Source organism: Suricata suricatta, chromosome 13 (assembly GCF_006229205.1).
Source record: "Suricata suricatta isolate VVHF042 chromosome 13, meerkat_22Aug2017_6uvM2_HiC, whole genome shotgun sequence".
Taxonomy (NCBI): Eukaryota; Metazoa; Chordata; class Mammalia; order Carnivora; family Herpestidae; genus Suricata; species Suricata suricatta.
This window is the reverse complement of record NC_043712.1, coordinates 5351062-5367961: the sequence shown is the minus strand read 5'-3', so window position 1 is coordinate 5367961 and position 16900 is coordinate 5351062. Positions and strand designations below refer to the sequence as shown.

At 55.8% G+C, this 16900-nt stretch overlaps 1 protein-coding gene across 1 annotated transcript in view; it reads left to right on the top strand.

The window, feature by feature from the left end:
* The window catches only part of HMCN2 (hemicentin 2), a gene marked incomplete at its 5' end in the record, with an annotated part of 136452 nt that overhangs the window by 7138 nt on the left and 112414 nt on the right, over positions 1-16900 (top strand). Inside the window, 3 exons of the mRNA XM_029921060.1 lie at positions 11934-12004; positions 13107-13265; positions 14347-14469. Of these exons, the coding sequence (XP_029776920.1) occupies positions 11934-12004; positions 13107-13265; positions 14347-14469 (353 nt within the window). The remainder of the gene's footprint in view (positions 1-11933; positions 12005-13106; positions 13266-14346; positions 14470-16900) is intronic.

Genomic DNA, 16900 nt, shown 5'->3' with positions numbered 1-16900 from the left:
TGTCTCCACCTCTGATCTGATTACAGCGTGGATCATTCCAGCCTCCTCCCCTTGCTGGTCTATGAGCCCCCAATCCCGCCGGACAAACCTGGCCCCCCCCACCCCATCCACCGTGCGCTTACTTAACTGTTCAGTTCCAGCAGACTTAGAAGCGGTGTGAGCGTTGTTACCTCGTACCCCGAGGGAGACAACTTTGTTAACTAGAGGACGCTTGTTTTGCCTTTAGTCTTATAGGCTATTTATCTCCAGAGCGGCTTAGGCCAGCCCCTTCTCTGTAATCTTTTTATTCATCATCTTCATCTTCAAAATACTCTTGAACATTTACTCTTTAAATTTTTTTTAGTGTTCATTTATTTTTGAGAGAGAGAGAAAGAGAGAGAGAAACAGAGAGACAGAGCATGAGTGGGGGAGGGGCAGAGAGCAAGAGGGAGACCCAGAATCTGGTCAGCACAGAGCCTGACGTCCAGCTCGAACTCAGGAACGGTGAGGTCATGATCTAGGCTGAAATTGGACGCTTAACCAACTGAGCCACCCAGGTGCCCCGAACCTTTATTCTTTCAGATGACAAACAGAAGAACTGAGTCAACGTCCCCCCAAAAATTCCTTCTGTGATTGTGCTTAGAATTGTGTGAAATCTCGCTTTGGGGGAAATTGTCATGCACTTAAAATTGTCACTAAAGAATTCAGTTGTTTCCATGTAGGGCGCACGCCTCTTCCTTTGCTCACATATTTATTTCCTTTCGTAAGGACTAATAGTGTTTTTCCTTATAGGTTCCACCCATTTTTTTTAAAGATCATTTCTAAGTATTTTGTTTTTTGTTACTATTTTGACTAGGATTTTTTTTTCCATTACATTTTTTGCAAATGAGTATTGTCGGTATGTTGGAAACAATTCATTTTCATATATTCATTCTGTTTCCAACGTTCTTGCTGAAGCTGTTTTATTATTTTTTTTAACTAGTTCTAATTTTTTGAGTAATGGCTTGAGTTTCCGTTGCCTGTTGAAATTATAATATCGTCTTGCTTTTCCAATCAAATATTTCACTGGTTTGAAATGTTTTGAGTTATTTCTCAGCCAGAACTTCCAAACATTTTTTTTTCATGTTTATTTATCTTTGAGAGAGAGACACACACAGAGTGTGAGCAGAGGAGGGGCAGAGAGAGAGAGAGGGAGACACAGAATCCGAAGCAGGCTCCAGGCTCTGAGCTGTCAGCACAGAGCCCGACACGGGGCTCGAACCCATGAACCGTGAGATCATGACCTGAGCCGAAGTCAGATGCTTAGCTGACTGAGCCCCCAGAGCTTTCAGAGAAACGCTAAACACACCAACAAGGCTGTGGTCATTCCTGCCTCTGTGCGCTGCCGTGTGATGTTGGCTGTAGATTTGAGGTTTTCCTCATCAGGTGAATGAAGATAATGCTCTATTCCTGGCTTTACTAAGGGTTAAAAAGAAACACCCCAAAACAAACAAACCAAAAAACCTGAAAAGGGATGGGGGCTGAATTTTAGCCAGTGACTTTCTGGCTCTTTGAGGTCTTTGTAAGCTCTTTCTCCTGTTCTACTTCCACACGCCCTGCTTCTCATGGATTATCCTTTCGTGTACAGCTGGATGCCATTTGCCAGTATTTCAGTGGGAAGTTTTCATTTGTTTCAGCCTGTCAGATCAGTAAGTGACATTCTTTATTTGTGCCCTTTGTCAGGTTTTGGCATCAGGGCTTAGCTCTTTTCTTTGTTTGTTTAAGTTTTTAAAAATGTTTATTTTTGAGAGAGAGAGAGAGACAGAGTGCAAGCAGGGGAGGGGCAGACACACACACACACACACAGAACCGGAAGCAGGCTCCAGGTTCCAAGCTGTCAGCACAGAGCCCAGTGCGGGGCTTGAACCTACCAACTGCTGATCCTGAGCTGATGTCAGACCCTTAACCGACTAAGCCGTTCAGGCGCCCCAGGGCTTAGCTCTTTTTGTTAATAACTACAATTATTAAGTTTTCTCCCCAGTTTGCAAATTAAAAAAAAAGTTCATTCATTTATTTTTTTTTGGCCGTCTCTACATCCAATGTGGGGCTTGAATCACAATCCCGAGGACCAGAGTCACACCGTCTGCTAACTGAGCCAGCCGGGCCCCAGACTGTAAAGTTGATACACACTTGTAACATATTCTAATACTACTACTCTCGGGCGATATAAATACTTTTAATAATTTTGCATCCTTGCAGACTAGTGTGTGTGTAATTCACTCCTACACATATATGCCCTCGATTGTTTTATGGCATAGACATGGGATGATCCGATGCCTCTTGTCCTGAAGCTCCTTTCCACCCCCATGCAGGGGCCAGGGGTCTCTTTCCATGTCGGGAAATATACATCCTCCTCGCTGTGTTTAATGACCACGTAAGATGCGACGGAAGGCGTCTTCACGTCCCTGAATCCTATCCTCATTTATCAAGCCAGTCCCCATATCGCAGGAAATAGATTGCTTTCAGCTTCTTTACAACAAACCCATGCACATCTGCAAACGCATCTGTAGGATATATTCCCGGAAGAGCACGGAGCATTTCCGGTTTTGATAACTAGCATGAAATCGAACTCGTGATGGGCGTATCCAGAAATGCCGTTCTCCCCCGCCCTCCTCACCGACCCAGTGTGAGACTGAGTTTTTCCCACACCGCACCTTGCCGGCATCTGGGGACATCATTCTTCCCCCTTCTTTGCTAATTTCATGGGTGGGAAAGGGTGTCCTGTCTTACTTTGTGTATGTTGGGTTGTTGGTGGCTCGAGCGACCTCTCTGGGCCACCGGGGGCACCGTCAGCTCTCCTCAGGGCAGAGGGGTGTTGGCCTCCGGCCGCAGGCTGTGGGAGTGTGTACTGTCACCCCGGGGTGACATTGCTATTAACCAGCCTTTCCTGAAATAGACCTGATTGGCTCTTGCTCTGAGGGGAGCGGTGCCCCTTTGTCCTGGTCCCCTCCCCCCAACATGTCTGGTTCTCACCTTGGAGGCTGGGGGTTCTGAGCTGCTTGTGAGCTGTGAGCGGATTAGGCACGTCCCTAAGGAGAAGGACGCAGTGGGTCTAGGGCTGGAGGCTGCGTGAAGGGGCCTGCCGGGCTGGTGCGTTAGTCTGGTCCCCAGGGATCCCCGAACAGGCAGTTCGTGAAGGAAGACCCGGGCCCACAGCAAAGGGCCAAGTTCGTGAACCACAGTGCGGTCCCGCTGTGGCAAGGCCCTGGCTCCCCTGAGAGGTGGGGATACAGAGATGAGGTCTGAGCTGAGAGGGAGAGGAGCTGGGTGGGGCCGGCAGAGCCCGACCGGGCTGGGGGCACTGCACACTGAGGGAACAGCAGAAACGATGGCTCTGAGGCTGCCAGGATTGTGGATGTGAGCGTCTCCTTAGAGACACAGGACCGGCTGACGTGGCCACTCAGGGCAGAGCCCAAATCCATCCGGCGTTCAGGACAAGGGGCCCTACTGAGGAGGCCCTCGGTCCTGTTCTGGACTTCTGGACACCCAGGAGGAGGTGGAGGAAGGTTCCGGGGCCATATTGGCTCTTTGGACAGAGTCACTGGCCCGGCTGTTTCCTGCTCCCACCACGACTGTCCTTAGTGGCTGTTTTCAAGGGATCACATTCACCGGCCCCTGCTTTTTAGAAACGGGAAGACCGTGTCCACGAGAGGGGACGCAGTTCTGCCCAGGATGGCGGCAGACTGTGGGACCCTCCCTGAGGCCACTGCAGCTGGCGGAGGGGGTGGGCGTGGATCCAGGGTTGGCCCCGGGATTCACACCCTGCTTTTAAGGAGGAGGGGGAGGGGCAGGCCCCAGCACGAGTCCTGGACAGGAGGTCTTCTGAGGCTGGACCTGTAGTGCCCCACCGGGATTCTGGGTAATGGGGGTAGCATCACCTGGGTGAGGGGCTGGGTGGGACCCTGTGCGTGACCCTCCCATGTCCCAGAGGCGCCACACCCTCGTCTTGTCAGAGTGGAAAAAATCTGCCGGAGGAGGATGGTTCTGGGCCAGACTTCTGGGGCTCAGATGCTCGAGGGCGGCACAGAGGGAGCCAAGGTCACGGGTTTAATGATTTTTGCAGCCGGCCGGCGGGCCCTGCTCGGAGGGACCGCACGCCACATCTGCCCAGCTGTTTGGCAAGTGCCCGCCTTCAGTCACAGCCTCTCTCTCCCTCCACGAGCGGGAACGAAGGACTAGGGAGCAGGGGACCAAGTTCAGAGTGTCCGCAGCTTGGCGGTGAATGGGGGGCTAGACGGACCAGCTTCGACTCCCACCTCCACCGCTTGGGCAGCTCCCTTGCCTCCCTGAGCCTCACATTCTCATCTATGCAACGGGGATAATAGACAGTTGACTTCTTAGGCTGCTGGTTTTCTCCCTGAGTGAATGCATGGCAGGGGCACAGCGCAGCCCCTGAGGCTCAGTCAACATGACGAGGGGTCGCTGTCCCCATCACCGCTGTCCCCATCGGTTTGGGAGGCAGCCCGGCCAGTGGCACAGGGTACAGGCTTTGCTGGTGAACAGTGGCTTTGGACATTGTCCCAGGTCGAACAGTGGCCTCCCCAGATTCATGTCCTTCCCAGAACCTCAGAAGGTGACCTTATTTGGAAAGAGGGTCATTGCAGATGTGATTGGGTAGGACGGGGTCAAGCTGCAGTAGAGCGGGCCCGTAATCGAATTCGATCAATGCCCTGGTAAGAAGGCGAGACGCAGGGACAGCACAGGGAGAAAGCCCTGTGACAATGGGGGCAGAGCCCGGGCACTTTGCCAGTCTAGGAATGCCAAGGGTTGCCCTTGATGCCTTCAGAGAGAGCACGGCCCTGTGACACCCTGGCTGTGGACTGCTGGCCTCAAGACCACAATAAGGGAAATATTTCTGTTGTTCAAAGCTTCCAAGTCTGTGGTGTTCTCTCACGTTGGCCCCAGGCCTCTGGCACAGACACTAACTATCGCTCCCTAGCTGTTTGACCTTCACTACGGGCGTTGTCTTCTCTCTAAGTCTTGGGGTCCTCTGTGGTCCAGGGAGCTAGTTATTGAGAGAACTGAGCTCCAGCCTGGAAAATAATAAGTGCTCAATGCATAGAAACGGCTCTGGCTACGCCACCGCCAATGTCAATGTCAACAGCAGCCCGCCACCACCATCATCGTCATGGGCAAGGGCGTGTGCCACGCGGTGAGGCGAGGAGGGCTTTCTGTCCGGAGCCAGCCCGGCCTGCGCAGGGTGAAGGGAGGGGCTGGGGGAGGGGCTCAGGTCCCTTTCAGTGGGTAAACTCCCATGGGGACGTATCAGGTGGCCTGTCCTCTCCTGCCCTGCGCTGGTACCTCACTCTGTCCTGCTGGAAGGTGGGTCTTGAGATGCTCATCCTGCTGAGAGCACCCCAAAACCTGGTGGGCGGTTGAGATGGTGAGCGACGAGGTGCGGCAGGTCCCAGGAATGATGGACGGAAGCTAGAGGCCCGCGGGACTTCTCGGCAGGAAGCATCCATCTGTGTCTCTGCGTGGAGCTGTGGAAGGGTGGGGGCTGGGGAGACCAGGTGACAAGGAGACTCCCAGCCCCCCAGCCCCCGCTTTGTGTCTTGGAAGCCAGTCCTGGCCTGGCATGTGGGGACTGGTCAGTAACACCCTGTGCCCCGAGCCGTCCTGGGGGATTGTGTTGTGTATTTAGTAAAAGTAAGAAATCCCAAAATCGCTTGTGTGTGTGTGTGTGTGAGTGTGAGTGTGTGTGTACTCTCCTGAGAGCCTTTTTGACTCAGATTTTGAGGCAGGCATTTAAATAACTCTTGCCTTCAGGGCACCTGGTGGCTCAGTTAGTTAAGCGTCCAACTTTGGTTCAGGTCATGATCTTGCAGTTTGTGGGTTCGAGCCCCGCGTCGGGCTCTGTGCTGACAGTTCGGAGTCAGGAGCCTGCTTCCGATTCTGTGTCTTCCCCTCTCTGCCCCTCCCCTGCTCATGCTCTGTCCCTCTCTGTCTCTCAGTAATAAATGAAAAACGTTAAAAACAACAACAACAACAAAAAACCTCTTGCCTTCAGGGGCACCTGGGTGGCTCAGTCGGTTAAGTGTCTGACATTAGCTCAGGTCATATCTCATGGTTCATGGGTTCGAGCCCCAGGTTGGGCTCGGAGCCTGCTTAGGATTCTGTGTCTCCCTCTCTCTCTGCCCCTTCCCTGCTCACACTCTGCCTCGCTTCCTCTCAAAAATAAATAAGCACAAAACAAAACAAAACAAAACCTCTTGCCTTCAGCCAGGGCTCTGCTCTGTCTTGAGAGGAACCATGGACACTTTTGTCCTCAGTATGGCCGACGCCTCTGCCTGCCCGCAGATAACCACATCCATTCCCCGCATCATTTTGTGTCTGTTTGGGAGACAGACAGCGCGTGTTGTAGGGGGAGGGCCTGGGGTTCTGCACGTGTTTGCTGAGCATCGAGTGTGTGCCTGGCGTTGCTCCTTTTTTTTTTTTTTTAATGTTTTATTTATTTTTGAGGGAGAGAGAGACAGCATGAGCAGGGGAGGGGCAGAGAGAGAGGGAGACACAGAATCCAAAGACAGGCTCCAGGCTCTGAGCTGTCAGCACAGAGCCCGATGCAGGGCTTGAACCCACGAACCGTGAGATCATGACCTGAGCCGGAGCCGGACGCTTAATCGACGGAGCCCCCCGGGCACCCCTGCCTGGCGTTGTTTGGGACAGGTTGTAAAGATAAGTGAAACGGCGTCTGTCCTGGGGCTGCTCACACAAGTTGGAATTCACTGATGTGTCTATACAGTTCCTTATTTGAACCGGATTTGTTGAGCGGTTGCCGAGTGCCAGGCACCGCGCTGGGCCCGAGGCCTACAGTGCTGAGCAGGGAGCGGGAGTCACTGTCCGTGGGGAGCACCCAGTCAGCTCCTGCCCCACATCTGACATTGACGGACTCCCTGCTCCTCTCTGGGCTTCTGTTCCTCCATCTTTAAAAAGATGGCAGGGTTGGACGTCTTTTCTTGACCTTTGTTATGTTTGGCACGCAGGTTGGTGGTCACGTTGGTTTTTCCCAAGTCCGTTCTTGCTGGAGACGGGATGATGGAGGCTGTGGGAGACAGGGGGGCGGAGTCCGGGAGGAGGCCTCGCAGAGAAGCAGGGGCAGAGAGAGGGAGCAGGGGACTTCGAACACGCAGGAGGGCCCCGGCCCCAGGAGCACAGGCAGCCTCTAAAAGCTGGAAAATCCAAGGAAGGCAATTTTCCTTTAGAGCCTCCAGAAGGGACGCAGCCCTGCTGATACCTTAACGTTAGCTGCTGACCTTTGGAAATTTCAGTGGGTGTTTGTTTCCAGACACTAAGTTTGTAGTGATTTAGTAAAGCAGCGGTCAGAAAGGAACACAGAGGCCAACCTGAAAATCCTTTCCAGGGCTTTCCAGCTCCCTTGGAAGATCCTCCCTGGCTCCTGAAGTTTTCCGAGTCTGGGTGTTCGCGGCACAGTCCCTGGTGCTCCGCATGTGCTGGCCCTGCGCTTGGGACCTAAGGAGGCTGGGCGAGGATGTCACTGAGCGTCACTGAGGGGTGTGGGGGGATCAGGACATTCTGCCAATGTTCCAGAAGGACCGTCCTCTCTCCCAGAGCGCAGACTCTCCTAGAACAGCCTTGGTGGTCGAAGGTAGACCTTAGATGGTAGAACCTCAAACAGAATCAACTCCCGTGAACAATCATTGTCCCTCCGTGAAAGAGAGTGACCCTCCGCCGCGCCCCCGCCTCCGGGGAGGGATCGCACAGATGGTGGGATAAAGGGGCAGCCCTTCTGACTACAGTTTTATTCGGGGTAACTCAGGTCACCAACTTCATCGTTCTTCCGCTGCTGCAAATGGAAGAGAACATGGTCAGCCTGGCACCAGCCCAGCACTGAGGATCTCAGGGAGCGGACGTCGCTAGACCCCGACGGGGGTGGGCGGGGCCAGCGGAGTCAGCGCTGGGCTCCCAGGGGCTGCCCCGCCCCCCCCGCCCCAGTTTGCAGGCAGGAAGCAGTCGGTGTGGATTCATGAGTTTGGGTGATATGAGCAAAACTGGGCGCAGGCCGGCTGCTCTGGCGTTGGCGGATGGACGGAGGTGTGACTGGCATGTCCGGAGACGGGGAGGACAGTTAGGAGGTTACTGAATTTGCTTCCAAAGTCTTTACAGATGTCCTTGCCTTTGACCCAGTGATTCTGCTTATGGGATCGTATGCTAAGGAGACAGCCGAGCTGGCGTGTGAATGCGAGGACCTGAAGGTGTTCTTGATCACATTGCTCGTTATCAACATTGGAAACCAAGCAACGTGAGATTGGGCAAGTCCACCCGAGTTATTTATGCAAAGGAAATGCGCTGTAGTCATTAAAAATGGTTTTGGACTGAGCCCTCGGCCTTCTGGAAGGATGCTTAGAAGATGTTGTTCAGTGAAAAGCATCAAGTTAAAAATAGCATGTTATTTATACTTTCATAGGAATCCCGCCTAAAGTAGGATGCCTGCTTGTAAGACGTGGATTTACAAATCTGCATGAAAGTTTTGAAGGTTGTGTATAAAAATCAAAATGACTGTCTCTGGTTGGTGGAATTCCTTTGTCTTTCTTTTTGGTTTTAAGCTTATTTACTCTGAGAGAGAGCACACCCACAATGGGGGCGGAGCAGAGAAAGAGTGAGAGAGAGACACACGATCCCAAGGAGGCTCCGTGCTCTCAGCGCAGAGCCTGATGTGGGGCTTGAATTCATGGATCATGAAATCGTGACCTGAGCTGAAATTAAGAGTCAGACGCTCAACCTCCTGAGCCGCCCAGGGGCCCCAGAATTCCCTTCTCTTCCCAAGTGTCAGGAATTTCTGTGTGTGGTTCACAGGGAGCAGCTCTCAAGAACTCGGTGTCTGGACTTGCACAGACCAATCATCCTTGCCACTTACTGGCTGTGTGTCTTTGGGCAAGTTACTTACCCTCTCGAGGCTTCCATTTTCTCCTCTATAAAATGTGGGTAAGCCTGAGACCTACCAGGTGCCAAGGAGGATGCTGTGAGCTAACGCTCTGGAAACATCTGGGCACGTGGACTGGTACTTAGTAAGCGCTTAATAAACGTCAATGTCATTAGTGTAGTTTTTTAAAACACTGAACATGTATTACTATGTAACAAAGAAACAACCAGCATTGAGTAATATTACTCACTCTTCTCCATCAAACTAGAGTTTGAGGACCTCACGCTGGAGCAAGACTGTCTTGCCCGGTGCCTCTTACGAGACCTCGCGCTGGAGCCCAGGCAGCCGGGAGGCCGTGGGGACGGGGCCCGCTCCTCTCCGCCAGCCTTCGCTCTGTGCCGGAATCCGTGTGTGGTGTGTCTCTCCCTGGCCCCCCTGGGTTTTTACAGTGATGGTTCTCAGCTAGGAGAGGTGGTGTTGTTATACGCTCCATTTTACAGATGGGTAAACTGAGTCTGGGGACGAGAGGCCAGGTCTGAGGGGCCCCACGGCTGAAGGATGGAGCCAGCATTCCAGCCAGGTCTGTCTGAGGACAAAGCCTGAGGGTTTGGTTGAATCAGTTACTGTGGAGTTCGGAAAGTCGGGGTGGGGAGGGGGAGGCTTGGTAAAGGCCAGAATCGTTGAGCGAGGGGAGCGGACATGCTGAATAAATTCAGAGACAGGGGCCCCCAGGGGGCGACGGATTCTTAAAGTGTTCCGCAGAAGGGCTGACGTCCTCACTCTCCCTTGAGAATTGTGGACGAATGCCGGATCATTCCACGGGCTTCCTTCCCCCAGAAGGACCAAGGTCTGCTGCCTGGTTGATACATATGGAGTTTTTTTTTTTAAGGGTGACTAGAATTTAGAGTTCTTGAGCTAAAAACAGTCCATTGTTAGAGTTCACCAAGGACTCAGGAAATATTTTCCTAAGAAACTTGACATCCACGATGTCATGCTTGTAAAACCCCCGTTGTGCAGATGTCCATATGGTGAGCTGGAATTCTAGCCCTGCTTTTAGCCTTGTCTTAGGTAAGCTGTGGCTTTCAAGGAGGGCTGTTAAAACAAGCCTTTTCAGGGGCGCTTGGGGGCTCAGTTGGTTGAGTGTCCGACTTTGACTCAGGTCATCATCTCACGGTTTGTGCGTTCGAGCCCTGCCTTGGGCTCTGTGCTGACGGCTCAGAGCCTGGATCCTGCTTCAGATCCTGTGTTTCCCTCTCTCTCTGACCCTCCCCTGCTCACGATATCTGTCTGTCTGTCTGTCTCTCTCAAAGATAAATAAAACATTAAAAAAAACCCTTCTATTGGGGAACATTTCAAATATGCACAAAGTGAGCAGGGCAGAGTGTAATGAACCCGCATATACCCACCACCAAGGATCAAAGCCGTTCTGCCACTCTGGTTCGTCTATACTCTTCCCACCCTCCACCCTCACTCAGCGATGCTCGCTCTCTGTAGTTCTGGTTTTAGGAGGTGAAATGTCCATACATTGAAATGCACAAATCTTGGCTTTGCCCTTGGGAGGAACGTTTCCCCGTGGGACCCACATTCCCATTACAATCTAGAGCTTTTTTTTAAATGTTTTATTTATTTTTGATACAGAGAGAGACAGGCATGAGAGGGGGAGGGGCAGAGAGAGAAGGAGACACAGAACCGGAAGCAGGCTCCAGGCTCTGAGCTGGCTGTCAGCACAGAGCCTGACGCGGGGCTCGAACCCATGAACGTGAAATCTGACCTGAGCTGAAGCCGGAGGCCTAACTGACTGAGCCACCCAGGCGCCCCCAATCTAGAGCATTTCTGCCTACTCAGACAGTGCTGCGGCTCCCCAGGCCCCAGCCAACCCCCATTCTGGTTTTTTTCCCTTCGAATAATTCTGCCTGTTCTGGAACTTCTATAAATGGAGCCCTTAGATTTGCACTCTTGTGCGGCTTCTTCCGCGCGGGGTTCCGTCTGTGAGATCCATCACGGGGTGGCTGGTGTTGGTGGCTTGCTCTGTGTTCTCGCCGAGCAGCATTGGAGTATATCAAGAGACTGCAGTTTGTTTACCCTTTCTCTGGTTGTGTGGACACTTGACTAGTTTCCAGTCCTGGGCTAGTATGAGTACAACCGCTCTGAACATTTGAGCCGAGTCTCGGTGTGGACGTATGTTTTCATTTCTCTTGGGTAAACGCCTAGGAGGGAAAGGACCGGGTCGTATGGTATGTGCATCCTTGATGTTTTTTGACAGTTCCCTTCGCCTTCCAAAGCGGTTGGACCGTTCCCACCATCAGTGAACGGAAGTTTCAGCTGCTCTGTGTCCTCGCCTACGTTTGGGGTAGTCGACCTCTGTAATTTAATTCTGTTCTTATTAAATGAGCTAACAAATGGATGGGGTTTCTGGAAGATTTTATTCTGGGTTTTTTTTTAATGTTTATTTATTTTTGAGAGACAGAGAGTGAGCAGGAGAAGGCAGAGAGAGAGAGAGGGAGACACAGGATGTGAAGCAGGCTCCAGGCTCTCAGCTGTCAGCACAGAGTCCGACGCGGGGTTCGAACGCGGGAACCGCGAGATCATGACCTGAGCCACCCAGGCGCCCCTGGAAGATTCCATTCTTGTTAATCAGTCTGGCATTGGGCAGTTCTCTGTTCCTTTGTCTTTGCAGAACTCCTTGCCCACTGATGGTGGTAGAGCTGCTGTGGTCAGAAAAGATTAGGGACTGCGGTTTTGAGGAGGAGCTGGGGGGGGGCGTTGCCCTCCGTCCCACCTCTGGGCTCCCCCGGAGTCCTGGTCTGGTGTGGAGCAGGGCAGGGGGCTGAGTAGCCTGACCTCTCTTCCAGGTCAGATCCTGGCAGACGTGGAAACTGCTCCCTCACCTCCTCCCCCTTTGGTGGGGGGTCTCTGGGGCCCCGGCATCACCTCCTTTCCCCTCTGGTGGCCGTCTTGTAACTGCTGCCCTCCCCCACAGAGGGTGCAGCTGGGAACCCAAGCCCACCTGGACCTCTCTCTCGTTTCCCTGCAGATATCGGCCCAGTGACCCTCACGGCAGACCCGGCGGTGTTTCAGAGAGAGCTGAGAGAACTCTACGTGCAGGTGGGCCGCCCTGCCCCTGGCTGCTGCCTCCCCCGCCCCCCACCTCCTGCCGTCCTTCCCAGGCTATGCAGAGGCCAAGGTCTTTACCCTACTCAGTGGCCAAGATGGCGGCTCCCTGAACTGCCATGGTCTGCCTCCCAGCACTGCCTGTGGCCTGCACCCCAGCTTGGGGGCCCCGAGGAGTCTCTACTCCTTGGGGTCCCTTCCTTTATTCAGCGAACCAAGCACCTACAGGAGCCCCTGTACCTGGCACATAGTAGGTGCTCATTGTTTCGTGAATGGGTGAAGCGTAGCTGAAGGGCCATGTGAGGGGTCTCAGTGCAGACCCCCGAAACCCACACACTGAGCACCTTGGTGCAGCGTCTGCCCTTCCCCGCCTCCCGCCCCTGAGAACAGCAGCTCCCTGAAGGCAGGAGCCCCACGTACGTGTCTGGCTCACCGCCAGGCCCCGAGGACTCAGAACGGGGCCCAGCGTCCGGGGATGCGGGCTGGGTGAATGAGGCCAGGAGGGATGCGTTCCTGAAAGCTGACCCCGCGCAGGCCCGGCGCTGGGGGTGCGGAGCCAGCGGGGCAGGAGCGGGGCTTGGTTTGGGGCCGATTCCGGAGCAGGCTGCGGAGGGGATCTGCGGGGAGGGCTGGCTTCGAACGCCTTCCTCTGCCCCCCGCCCGCCTCTCCTTCCCTGGGCCGCCCCCTGCACCCCTCTGTCCTCCGAGCCATGACCGACACGTGACTTCTTTGGGGCATCTGTTAGCTGGCCCGGGGCTCCCCTCCCTCCTCTCCACCTTGGGTCACCCGCCGCAGTGGTGATTGAATAATCGTGTCGTGCTTATTAGCGCCTAGAGCAGGCCCCACGGGAGGGACCCCACTCTTGAGCGGGAGGTGGGGGGCGAGCGGAGGGTGCTGCTTCTCTAAAGTTAAGGCAGGTTGGATGTTACATTGTCCCAGAGGAGCCGTGTGGGGGCCTCACCCCGAGATGGGCGGGACAGAGGCTGCTTGGGGGGATTGCCCCCCTCCAGCCCCCATTGTTGGTGTCCAGGGGCACCTGGGTGGCCCCGCGTGGAGGAGCTGGGCGGCAGCCCCTGACGCACCCCTGTCCTGCAGGGGGGCGGTGACTGCCCAGAGATGAGCGTGGGAGCCATCAAGGCTGCCGTGGAGGTGGCCAACCCCGGCTCCTTCATCTACGTCTTCTCGGATGCCCGTGCCAAGGACTTCCACAGGAAGGACGAGGTCCTGCGGCTCCTGCAGCTGAAGCAGTCTCAGGTGGGCGTGGGGGCCCCGACGGGGGTCTGCGGATGCCGGGGTCCCCGGGGCAGGCAGCCTGGGCCCCCACCTGCCGGGCGGAGGGCGGGGGCTTCTCTCCCAGGGTCTCCGCCAGCCCTCGAGATGGAGCTGGTCTGGTGAAGTCCAAGTGTGTTCTCATGCTCTGGGCCCCCCCCGCCCCCCGCCCTCCGGGGCTCCACTGCCTGGCCAGGCTCATTCTTGATAAAGACCACACCACCCCTGCTCCCCTCGCCCCCCGTCCGAGTCTGTGCAATCCATCTTCCTCCTGGCGTCGCTTCTGCTGCCGTCGCTGCAGAGCGAGGCGCCCTTTCCCCAGCGCCTCCAGGTCTGGACTCTCTTCTGGGACTTCTGCTGCTTCTTATCACAGCCAGGGATGGGGGAGGGGTGCACACGGCCCCGGAGAAGGGCCGTCTGACTTCAGGCTCCCGAGAGCGGGACAGCATCTCTGTTCTCCTGTCTGGAACCAACTCCATTCTCCAAGGTTGTTCTTTTTCTTTTCTTTTTTTTTTTTTGTTGTTCTTTTTCTTTAAAAAATTTTTAAAAAATTTTTTATTTATTTTTGAGACAGAGACAGAGAGTGAGCAGGGGAGGGGCAGAGAGAGAGGGAGACAGAATCAGAAGCAGGCTCCAGGCTCTGAGCCGTCAGCACAGAGCTCGATGCGGGGCTCGAACTCATGAACTGAGAGATCACGACCGGAGCCCAAGTCGGATGCCTCACCTTAGAATCCACGGTTCCTCAAAGTTTGCCGCCTCCGGGGGCTGCTGCTCCCGGTGAGCCGATTTCCATTCCCTTCCCTGTTGTCGATTTAACGGTGGCTCCCATTTATCGCGCACCTAGGCCTCCTGGCCTGTGTCACACCCTTGACCAGCATCAGCCCTGATCCCCATGGGGTGGGCACGCTCATCATTCCCATTCTGCAGATGGATCCGCCGAGCTGGGAGCGAGGAAGGGGCTCCCCTCAGGCCCCGCCTCCCTTGTTCCGGCCCAGCCACTCCACTCACGCCTGTAGAAGGTGACCAGCAGGGAAGCCACAAGCCTGGCTCCTTGTCCCTCTTCCAGGTGGTCTTTGTGCTGACAGGGGACTGCGGTGACCGCACGCACCCTGGCTACCTGGCCTATGAGGACATCGCCGCCACCAGCTCCGGGCAGGTGTTCCACTTGGACAAGCAGCAGGTGACCGAGGTGAGCCCTCCCCGACCGTCCTCCTCCCTGGGCAGCTGGGCCTGGTTGTCAGATGGCTATGCCACCCGTGAGCGGTGCTCCCCTGTGGCCAGCGCAGCCGGGGCTGTGCTCAGGGCTGTATGACATCATCTCGCCACCCCCGCCCCTCCCCCGGCACCCACCCCAAAGGCGGGTGCTGCAGACGTCCCGATTTTGCAGGTAAAGAGGCTGGAGTTTGGAGAAGCAGCCTGGGTCCCACAGATGGTCCAGGCTGGCAAGATGCACCTAGACAAATTTGCCAGAATTTGGGAGAGGGTTATGGGGTGAGCTTCTCTGCAGAGTCGGGGAACCCGAGGGGGCGTGGATAGAGGAGTGGGTTGGAGGCAGGGGTATCAGATTCAGGCCCTGCTGCTGGGGCAGAAAATCCTGCCGTGGGAACTTGGCAGGCAGGCACTTGCCTGGCCCTGTGTCCTGAGGTGCAGGGCTGACCCGGGGTCCGCACCCTCGCCACGCTCTCTCCTTGGGAGACCTTCCCTGATTTTCCCATTAAGGTGAAGTCTCTTTTGTGCCCTCATCCGGCTCCGTGTGGCGCTTTACATAACGGCAGTTTTTTAACTGTGCTGTTACTTAATGAACACCATTAGGCTGTGAGCTCTCTGACAGCCCGGCCCTTATGGGTCCCGTTGGCTGCTGTGTCCCCAGCACCTCACGCAGCCTGGAGCAGGTGCTCAGAAAAGAGCTGGTGAGCGCGCAGCTGCAGGGTCCCTTGTGCCCGAGGCCCTGGGAGGAGGAAGGCAAGAGAGGCCGTGTGTGTGAGGCAGGCCCTGGCCCCAGCCAGCCCTGCTGCGGCCCCCAGGAGAGGGTGTTTTGTGTTCGGCATTTACGCTCTCCGGGGCCGTGTTTAGATTAGTGTGCCTTAACTCCCTGCTGACAGATGGCGTTTATGCTTCTCAGCGACACACTGGACTTTATTTTTTGGCATGGCAGCCTACCCTGGCGCAGAGCCGCCCAAGTGAGGGTGGGAGGCATTAAAGAGTGGAGGGCTGGCTGGGTCCTTGTTTTGGGAGAGACTTACTTGGGCGGGAGCTGGTTCTTGTCAGCAGCAAATCAGACGGCGCAGCGCTGGGCAGGTTGGCGGGGGACGGCTGGGCTCCCCCGTTCCCTCTCACGAGGCAGGAAAGTGGGGTGACTCCGCTAGCTCCTGGCCACAGCACCCAGCCTTCGGTCGTGGGAGCCTGCCTCCGCGGTGTGTGTCTGACTCGATGGGCCCTCCGGTGGCCAGCGTTGGCTGCCTCTGGGGAGGGGTTCGGATCCTTCTCCTTTCTGGACACAGAGCTGTGTCCTTGTAGCTGCTCCCAGGCATTCGGTGAGCCTGAGACAGCGGCCGGGGCACCCCGGTTGGGGGACAGTGTCTCTGCCCAAGCCTGGGGGCTCCAGCCGAGAGAGCGAGTCCTCAGAAGTTGCAGACGTCCCCAAACTGTGCACGTGTAGCCAGCACCTTCCCCTTTCCGACGTACGTGCCCGTGTGGCAGGAGTGACACATTCCGCCATCTCTCTTCCCTTCGTGGACGGTGCACCGCGCACAGCGTCAGGTGCTGGGGACAGACAGACTCTGTCCGGGTCAGGTCCCGGACTTCTGAGCCTTTGCCTGCAGGTTTGGCCCTGTGGGTAATTCCAGCCCCTTGGCGGGGTTCATTTGGAGCTTTCACCGTGCTCCAGTGGACAGGGGAGGGAGGCATCGGGGCCCCTTGGGGGGGTGCATTTCTGGTCTAGGCTTAGCCAGGTCCAAGGTCCCCCTGGCCCTGGCACAGAGTCCCCCCAGCTCACACGCTGTCACCAGCCACTGCAGAGTGAGCCAGAATTGCTGGGCAACCCCTCCCCCGCCCCATTCTGCCGCTTTCCCTGGTCCTGGGAAGTCCGTTTCGGGGGCGCAGACCCTGCCCCTGTGAGCACCCGCCCGTGCAAAGGGGGCAGATCACCCAGCTCCCGCACATCCATGGGGGAAAGGCGAACTGCCTTCTAAGACAGGAAGTGTGGGGCCCGGGGGCGAAGGCGAGAGCTGGCCGGGTGGTTCCAGGGAATGGATCAGGAGAGACGGGCCCCAGAGATGACTTCATCCTGGACACCCCCCAGAGAAGGCAGCATGGTGGAGGGCTAGGGCCGCAAGCACACTGCCTTCAGACCCCAGCCCTGCAACCCGTGTGCTGTGTGACCTGAACGCAGGACTTGACCCCTCTGGGCCTCCGTTTCCTCCTGTTGGCTTTTAGGGGAGCCCCTGCCTCGTGAGCTGGGGGTGCATACGGGGAGGCACTGGGAAGCCCCTGCTAAGAGTCAGTGATGGCTGGTAAGGGCTCTCGGGAAAGGTTCTCAGGTCCCGAGTGCCCAGTGGTGCCCAGCTGGCAGGGGCTACCGTCCGCTCTCCATCCCCCCGCCCTGACCCAGGTGCCATGGT